We start from the raw sequence: 9589 nt of genomic DNA, 5'->3' as shown, positions 1-9589 counted from the left end.
TTTTATCAGAGGACATTTTATCCTTACTTTTTCTTTCACTATACTCAGAGTTGGCCAATTTGAATGGCTGGTTGCCTAAATACTGTTTGTAGAGAAATGACGTATTCAAGGTTTCACACTATTGTCCTGCAGTTCTCTGTAGTGACAGTAAAATACTTCAAGCACAACCATAGCTAATCTCTTCTACGATTGTCTGCAATGGAAATGCAGACTTATTCCCAACGTGTCATTTTGGAAACTGAAATTCAGAGAAACTCATAAAAATTTGATTTAAGTAAGATTTATTGAGTGCCTATTAGTGTGCACTGTCTGTTATTAGACACATTGAAATTCAGGCACAAAACAGACACAGATCCCTGGCCTCAGGTACCTTATAATCTAATTAACATAATACAGATTAGAAACAGGAGACAGCCAAGTTACACGTCAACGTCAACACTCAATTACTAGAGTCAACGTTAAAGAGCTGTAATTTAAGTAATCCAAAATGCCATCTAATCCTAAAATTATTTCTAAAATGTATTGGCCTTGGAATCCAAACAAGGTCAGTTCTACTACAGATAAACAGTCACAAAGATGCAAATACACTGCCACACTTAAGGGCACTATGAATGACTTTTATTTTGGATCTTCTGTTTTCTTCTTATTATGGTCCGAAGCCTGCGTAATACCAATTTATCAGACAGTAGCATGTCATCTTGTTGTTCTAGATAATCCAGCAAATTTTCAGTCCATTCAAGTGCAGCTTTATGGCTAATAAGCTTCTCTGGATTCAGTTCTGCTTTTCTCATCTTACTGGAAGGCTTTTGCTCAGTAGTCTTGGCCTGGTCCTCAGCACCTTTGCTGTCAGTTAGCACCTGACAGTTTGAGTCATTATTCTGAGCGTCAAACCACTGATCAATATTGTCAATGTCAACATGTTCACAGTCTTCTGTGTTCTGTAAAACTGTTGCTAAGTTAGCTGCTAAAATGGCTCCTTCATCAATGTTCATTACTGAATTTTCTTCATTGCCAGGGAAAAGTTTTTTCCATGCTTTAATTATGGTACCTGATTTTACCATATTCCAAGCTCTTGACACTTCATAAATTGCATCCAACACTGTCAAGTTCTTCCAAAACATTTGTGGATCAATTCCTTCTTCCATGTATTTCTGGAGAAGTCCTGCTCGGTAGTATCTTTTGACTGTGGCTAAAACTCCCTGGCTCATAGGCTGGATTAGACTTGTGACATTTGGTGGCAAGTATTTCACAATTATTCTGCCATCATCCGAACTCAACAGTTCTTCATTTGGATGTGCTGGGGGAAAATCTAAAAGAAGCACTGCTTTTTCTAGAAGCCCTTTAGATTTCAAATGCTTCTGCACCTGTGGCACAAAGCATTTCTCAAACCACTGTCTGAAAACAGACTGTTCAATCCATGCACCTTTTTGACTGAAGTAAGTGACAGGAAGGTTTGCAAGGTCAGTGCCTTTGAATGCACGGGGCTTTTTTGCTTTTCCCACAACACAAAGATTAAGTTTGTGCAAACCCGTGGCATTTGCACAACACATAATAATGATTCTTTCTCTGCTTGACCTATACTCAGAAGTGCTTTGCTCAGTGTCAAAAGCTAATGTCCTTGACGGCAGACATTTCCAGAACAATCCAGTTTGATCAGCACCGTAAATTTGCTCTGGCAGTAGATTCTCTCTCTCAACAAATTCCTGAAAGTTACCACAAAATTCACTAGCAGCAGTTTCATCCCCTTTTAACTTTGTTCCTTTACCAGCAGCCTTGGGAATTCCATGGCGCTGCTTAAATCGAGTTAGCCAGCCTGAGGATGCATTAAAATCACCTTCCATCCCCAGAGCATCAAAAAAGAACTTGGCTTGTTTTGCACAAATAGTTCCAGACACTGGAATCCCATCCATTTTCTGCTGGTTAAACCACTCGATCATAACCCTATCAAGTTCCTCGTACGTTGATGACTTCATAGATTTACGTTTGGATATCCCACTTATAGGATCCGAACTGTTAGCATAGTTTATAATCCTTTCTTTGTTCTTTTTAATATCACGAACTGTGGATTCACCAATTCCATACACCACAGAGAGCTTTTTGAAAGAGATGCCTTCCTCAAGTTTCTTAATAATGTCAAGCTTGTCCTTAATTGTCAATACCACACGCTTACGTTTCCCCAACATTTTAAGTGTCTAATATTTTAGATGATTAGTAGAACAGCATAATTAACAACTTAGATTTGGATACAAAATGACTAGAAAATGGAAAATTCAGATCTTTTCTTTTCCCTCTAGGACCTGGATGGATAGTGTGCTGGCCAACTTTCAAACAAGGTCTGTATAAGTCTCTTCATTTGCATTTTAAGAAGTTCTTATGACAAGAAAGAACTCCAGTTAGTACTATCTCCCATCTTTGTTCATCCTTGAAGATCTTTTCATAAAAAATGATCTTTTCATAAACTGCAATCTTACTTAAAGCTAGAAGCTGAACCTATGCTGTACTGCCAAGGTCTCTAAAACAGTCTTACTGTACCTAATTCTTGTCATCACTGCAGGGAAGGTTCTTTGCCAAAGCCACTAAGAATGAGGTTGGGAGTATTTTGGGAAAAGTGCACGAAAATAGCTTGAGAGGACTTGAAAGTTAATATACGGGAAAGTAGAGTGAGAAAACTTATCGCCTGACTATACTGTATTGTCAGGCAGTAGCCTGTACGGACGCGTCTCTCCTGGGCCAGGACTGCTCTAGGTAGCACCTGGGTGCTTATGGAAATCATCAAGCAAGGTAAGGCGAGCTGGTGCAGTCAAGGTGAAAGTGGACAGGCAAAAAACCCTTAGTATCTCAGCGCCACACAACTTACAACTAATGGACTTGACAACTGGAAAGAAGAAGGGAGGGGGGCAAGGGGAGGTCACATGATTAAGGAAAGCATCAAAAACATTTCATTGGTGGAAATCAGGGCTCAAGGTAGAGACTACGGGGTGGAAGGCTCGGTGAAGACGTTACAACAGTCCTGGTGAAAGCCGATCCTCCATGGGCCAACATAAGTAGCTCCTGCGGGGCTGGGTAGGGACTCGAGCCTTTGAAACCTAAAGGAAACACCAAACACATTTTCTTTTCAGAACTGGAGTCTGTGACATTGCCCACACCTACTCTGCAACTATGTTGAGGAAATCAACGCCTCCTACCAACGTGAGCGGTAAACACGACAAATAATGCTCTTGGGCACTATCTGGGGTGACAAGGGGACCTGCAGAGCCTACCTCCTGAAATTAAGAGGTCAGAGAGGAGCCGAGTTAGCGAGGGCCTCTCTGTCCCCGCCGGGCGAGCTCCGGAGCGCGGGGCGTCTTTCCTCCGCGGAGGGAGCCCGGGTTCCGCCTGGACGCCCGCGACAGGGGTGTCACCGCCGCCGCCAGCCCGCCAGCGAGCGGCCGCTTGGCGCAGGGGACGCCCGTCCTCCGGCCGCGGGCATCGCCCCCCCGCCTGCAGGCACGGCAGCCAGATCTCACGGAGAGCAAATGGAGTCTCCCGAGGGAGGCTGACCCGGGTGGCGCGGCGGCGAGAGCGAGGGGCGAGCGTCGCCGCCGGAGCCGGAAGGCGGGGGATTAGGAGCACGCGCGCGCCCCCGCAGGAACGTTGTGTCGCGAGGGGGCGGGGCTGTGCGAGGGGGCGGGGCTGCGCGAGGGGCGGGGCGAGCGCGCGGCACGGGGCGGGGCCTTGTGAGAGAGTGAACAAGCGGCGGTGGGAAGGCGGGGGATCCGCGGGGGCGCGGGTTCCGCGAGCCTCCCGGCAGCTCCGGGCTGCAGACTGTGTCGCTGGCCAGTAGAGGGCGGTGCCCGCTCGCCCGGTCCTTTGCATTTCTCCCGGCGGCCTGGCAGTCGGCGAGGCTCCTTCCTTCTCCGGCGGGAATAAAAATCGCCCCGTCTGCGGGCTCGTGAGAGTACGGCGCATCCTCGGGCGCACGGAGTGGACTGCGAATGGGGCAGGGCGAGCGCACGTGGCGCGTGTTTACAAACAGCAGTCGCTGCGGTCCTGCGGAGGCGCCGCGGGGACCTGCTCCTTCCCGTGCCCGCCAGTGGGAGCTGCGAGCCCACCCGCGGAAGGGAGCGAGGATCGGGTAGGAGCGAGGGCCGGGTAGGAGCGAGGATCGGGTAGGAGCGAGGGCCGGGTGGAAGCGAGGACAGGACGGGATTGGAGCGAGCGGACCCGGCTCCCGGCGTGTCCGGCTTCGGGAGAGCGGCTGGGCTTTCACGCCGGAGTGGATGGGGCGCCACGGGTGTCGGGGGTTCCCTCCTTGGTCTTGATCCTTGAGTCAGGCTCTGTAGAGACGGAGCCTTAGCAGAACAAACAGCGCCTGGGAGACGCGTGAGCCGGTGGGAGGCACGGCGTGGATTTCCTGCAGCCCCTCTACGCCCACTTCTCAGTTGCAGTAAGGCGATTGCAGTTTAACAGACTCGCAGTTACCCGTTTCCAAACGAGATGCCTGCAGCGCGGTCAGCGCCTTCCCAGGAGTAGGGATCAGTCTAACCAAATGTAAGGATGGCACCTCCATCCTGCAGCATCTGTTTACGGAGCCTGCCTGCCTGGGTTTTTTTTTTTTCCTTTCCTTCCTTTGAAAAGTGCTAGGGGCTTCGGTTTAGCGTTTTTGTAACATCTGAACCTAACTAAACGTCTCACTTCTTGATGAAAGCAAAGCAACATAGTATCTCTTGGTCTATTTGACAAAGCAGGGTTGTTGCTTGGAATTTCAGAAGTAAGCATTCACGCTGCAGAGAAGAGAAGTTGATTCCAAGCCTTTGGTTTGACTCCCACGCCAGAGCTACACAATTAAGATCCCCAGAATCGCAGCCTTCCCTGTGTGGCATGATAGAAATTGTTTGGCTGATCTTCTGTTTACTCTGTGAGGTTGTCAGTGGCTTTTGACAAATAACTGCGTTTTTCCGAAAGCGGACCTCCCTCCAGCCCTCGCCCCACATAGCTTTCAACCAACCAGTCTGTTTCTGGCAATTTTTACTGAGCATTTTGGGTAACGTGGTATTTTTTAAAAATCATTTCTAAATTTTTTTCTTTCCCCCCATAGTTGTAAGGAGCGTGACACGTTTGTATCTGATTATTCTTTTGTATTCTGAACAGCAAATAACACTTCTGCAGCCAAGCCCGTGGAAATGAGATAGGTAACCAGGTGTCAGCTGCCTGACTTTCCCCTTCACCCTCTGGCCTGCTGGAGTCACTCTGTCCCCATGATATGTAAATAAAAACCGAATTGTGTCTCTTATCTCCTTCCCTAGTTTAAACTCTATGGTTTAAATTTCTTCCAGATACGATTTGCATGTCTCTTTGTTTCTCTTGCATTCTCCACCTTGCTGGTGATTTGTGTCTTGAGGCTATTCCCCTTTCATCACCTTGTGTTTGGTATAAGAGTGGTACAGCCACATCTCTTGACTTCCTTCAAAGACCACTTCACTCAAGGCAATTGTATGTAGCCCACTTTTACTAGGACTTTATCTAAGGCAGCTGTGTCTTTACCCAACCTGTTTCTTGTAAATTTTCTCCTTTTTGTTAGGGACAGTTACTAGTTGTGGCTGACTTAAGAGTACAAGAGTGGGGGGGTTATTTAAAATAGAAAGTTAAAAGAATAGATTGTTAGGATGCTAAGACTACTCTGTGTTACTGTAACCATGGGTACATCTCATGACACATTTGTTCAAATATGTAGAATGGACACATATCAGTAGTGTTGGGTAGCACTTCCAATATGATCTTTAATAAAAGTGGTTGAGATGAAAGTGGGCATCCTAATCTTCTTCCAGATCAAAGAGCGAAAACTTCTTACCTTTTCTACATTCAGTATGATGTTATTTGTTGACTAATTATCCATAGACTTTGTTATGTCGCAGTACATTCCTTCTGTCTTAATTTGTTCAGCTTTTTTTTTATAGTGGAGAGATACTAATTGTATCAGATGCCTTTTCTGCATCTGTTGAGATGATCATATGGTGGTGTGGTTCTTCATTTTCTTGCAGTGGTCTGTTGTGTTTATTGACTTGCTATCTGTTGAACCCTCCATGGGTCCCTGGGATGAAACCCACTTGATGTGGTCAATGACCTTTTCTAATGTGCTGTTGGGCCATGCATGGGGCTGTAAGCCTGTAATTCCAGCTAGTTGGGAGGTGGAGGTAGAAGGATGGCAAGTTAGGACCAACTCAGGCAAAGTTAGTGATACCCAATGTCAAAAACAAAAACAAAAACTACAAAGCAAAAGGGCAAAGTGCTTGCTAGCATGTGCAAAGCCCTGGATTCAATCCGCAGTTGCTCCCCCTCCCTCCCCAACATGCTATTGGATTGTATTTGCTAGTATTTTGTTGAGTTTCTGTTGTCATTGCTGTTTTGGCAGTACTGGAGTTTCAACTCAGGGTTTCACGCTTGCTAAGCAAGTGCTCTACCACTTAAACCATGTTCCACTCCTTTTGCTTTTTAGATAGTCTGGGCTCCTTTGGTGGCACTTCAGTCCAAACTGGCCATCTTCAGAGGGGGATAAGGCTGCTGCTCACTGAGTGAAAAGAACAGCAGGCTTTTATTGGTATTCTGAGATGGGCTAAAGTTTGGTAACTCTTCATTGGTCATGGGCACAGTTTCAAAGGTGTTTTCCTTCTTGTGTGCAAGCATTCTACTTGGAAGTTTGCAAGGTAATGGTTGATAACTTGACCCAGGAACTGCTGAGTTACTCATCACCTTGCATAAACATCCTGGTCTCCTGTTTTGGTCTGGTCCTTACGATAAAGCTGAGGGACTACAGGTGCTTGAACTGCCCAGAAAGCTCAAGGGTGCGGTAGAAGAAACGCCTACCAATGCCACCAGGCAAAAGGCCAAGTTAATCCTATAGTATGATAGTCTCAGACAAAACAGTTTTTTAAATGATCAACTTGTCTATATGCAGAGTTGAGTAGAATCTGGCCCAAGGGTTAAGAGAGCAAAGGAGACAGACACAATATGAAGATAGCGATGCAAACTATTTTAGCCCATTTTAGTCACTATCAGATATTTTTAGGCTTTAATGAAGAGTCAGAGTTTTCATCAAAAGCAACCTTCAAGTCTCTGCAAAGTAACTAGGCAACTTTTATCACAACCCATATTTCAGAGTTATCTGTTGTGAAACTAATAGAAAATATACTGTACCAGTCAACTGTGTGACCTCCAAAATTAGTGATTTTTAACTAAGAGTAAGTGAAGCTTGAGGACTGATTTAGATTTTTCATTGCTAACAGTTGCCACTTTATCTTTTCATTTGTGTGGCAGTCTCAACCCCTACTAGTTTTGGCTTCATCTAGTCAGTCATAAAGAGCTCCTGGTTTGTAAAAATTCTCCCCTTCGTGGCCTAGTTTGATGTTTTATGACACAGCTTTTACCTCACCCAGAGTTTAATTTGCCTTCTGCCCTTTTGCAATAGCTTCTACAATCTCACAAGGAAATACACATATCCTCTGCATTTTCAAGAAAAGGAGGTTTTGAAAGATTAATACCTGTAGTGGGAAAGGCCAAATTAATTCATATCCACATAACAACACTGTAGAGTATTTGCAACAATAGTTTATATACATGTTATAATTGTAAGAAGAATCACAAAACATCCTAGGATTGTCCACTGAAAATTCTCATTTCATTAATCCAAAATATTTTCTTCCTGTGCTCCAATATAGAATCATAGTATATTACATATACTGTGTTTTGGGAAGATTTAAACTAACTAATGGTATCCCAAGCAGATGGTAAGGGTATAAAATGTGGGAGATATAATTGACAATATTCAAATGCTCATGTCTTAGAACTATGTTTAAAATATACTTTGTTATCTTTGTTTCACTATGTAACTTTTTTTTAATCGTTGTGCTGGATGGGGGTACCTTGTGGCATTTACAAAAGTTCTTACCATATATCAAATGTGTCATACTTGAATTCACCCTCTCCATCATTTTCCTTTATCCTCTTTTCCCATTCCTAGAACAGTTTTAACAGGTTTCATTTTTCCACTTACGTACATGTATGCACACTATTAGCACTATGTTTACCCTCCTACACCCCTTCCCACCTCATCCTCCCTCCTACTGGCACCCCCCCCTTCCAAGGAAGGACCCATTCTGCCCTCCTGTTCTCACCATTTGACTTATTAGAACTGCAAAATTTGGAGCGAACAGTCTAACTTTGCCCTTCCTATTATTTTTGTTTTCGTGTGCCTCAATTATCTAAGGCTTGACACCTCAATTCTGAAAAATGGTCTTAGGTGTTAATTAATTCTGATTACTTGGATTTTCATATTTTCTCTGTTTTGCTTTGTTATACATATTTTTTTCCTCTACACTTAGATGTTGTATTAGTCACTAATTTCTTTCCTCCTTCTTTATCTTGTACACTTGTGTTCTTTTCCTTTGAGGATATTACAGCAGAATTAGTTCACAGCTTGGAAAGTCCCTATCGACAGTGTGCTGAAATTGTGTGGGTTACATGATTGCAATGGTTAGAAGTAGTTTCTGGGATTATTAAATCCATCATTTTGTGCTGACTAGAGTTTAAATTTTTTCTCGTATCAATTGTTAGTTTTGTCTCCAACAGTTTTAAAAAGAAAACAGGCTTATTTTGCACTGACCTTGTTTGTTCTTCAGTTTTATTTTTTAACCATCAGGTGACTTCAGTTAATTTTTCATTGCCACAGCCACAGAAGAGAATGTTTTCATATAGTTTTTTTTTTTCTAATGGATTTTTCACATGCAGTTTTGAGACTTGACTTTGCCTGTTTGCCATCCTTTCTTCCTTCCTTCTCTTCTCTTCCTTTCTTTTTATAATTTTCTTATTTGAAAGATTCTCTCCCTTTTTTTGAGACTCCTTGATATAAATGGGTAAGAAATTGATTTTTCACAAGTGCAAGTAGTTAATTTCGTGGCCTGTAGGAGATTTGTTATACTCTAATGAAGGAGAACAAATATTGTGACATTATAAAGTAGAGATTTATCAGCAATTCATATCTATAATTAATAATTAAATTGCTATAGCTACAGTATTTTGAAACATTGTTATTAAATAGTCACTTCCACATGAATATGCATGAATCCTACATCCATGCCTCCTCCATCTTCCTAATAGTTCTTAATAGCCTGTCATACATTCATTAAAGAGATTGAAAAATCTACTGTTAAATTTATATGGAAACACAAGAGGCCACGAATAGCCAAGGCAATACTCAGTCAAAAGAACAATGCAGGAGGTATCACAATACCTGACTTCAAACTATATTACAAAGCAATAACAATAAAAACAGCATGGTACTGGCACAAAAACAGACATGAAGACCAGTGGAACAGAATAGAGGATCCAGATATGAAGCCACACAACTATGAGCAACTTATCTTTGACAAAGGAGCTAAAAATATACGATGGAGAAATAGCAGCCTCTTCAACAAAAACTGCTGGGAAAACTGGTTAGCAGTCTGCAAAAAACTGAAACTAGATCCATGTATATCACCCTATACCAAGATTAACTCAAAATGGATCAAGGATCTTAATATCAGACCCCAAACTCTTAAGTTGATACAAGAAAGAA

The 9589-nt window shown here is 43.3% G+C and overlaps 2 protein-coding genes across 3 annotated transcripts in view; one reads left to right on the top strand and one right to left on the bottom strand.

The window, feature by feature from the left end:
- Positions 1-264: 264 nt before the first annotated feature.
- Positions 265-2962, bottom strand: Tigd2 (tigger transposable element derived 2). The gene has a single exon (XM_020153670.2). The coding sequence runs from the start codon at positions 2181-2183 to the stop codon at positions 606-608; it is 1578 nt and encodes a 525-aa protein (XP_020009259.2). The 5' UTR covers positions 2184-2962; the 3' UTR covers positions 265-605.
- A 45-nt stretch (positions 2963-3007) lies between these two features.
- Fam13a (family with sequence similarity 13 member A) overlaps positions 3008-9589 on the top strand; it is a 309967-nt gene continuing 303385 nt past the window's right edge. The window contains exon 1 of one of the 2 annotated variants that reach the window (XM_074041354.1): positions 3008-3196. The gene's annotated coding sequence lies outside the window, so the exon portion shown is untranslated. Of the gene's footprint in view, positions 3197-3980; positions 4115-9589 lie in introns of those variants that run through there. The other variant, XM_074041353.1, reaches the window with a different exon arrangement.

Source organism: Castor canadensis, chromosome 9 (genome assembly GCF_047511655.1).
Source record: "Castor canadensis chromosome 9, mCasCan1.hap1v2, whole genome shotgun sequence".
Taxonomy (NCBI): Eukaryota; Metazoa; Chordata; class Mammalia; order Rodentia; family Castoridae; genus Castor; species Castor canadensis.
This window is presented reverse-complemented; position numbering and strand designations above follow the sequence as displayed.

Bases quoted from the DNA above. Each gene is read 5' to 3' on its own strand.
- Tigd2 (XM_020153670.2), bottom strand. From the start codon at position 2,183: ATGTTGGGGAAACGTAAGCGTGTGGTATTGACAATTAAGGACAAGCTT.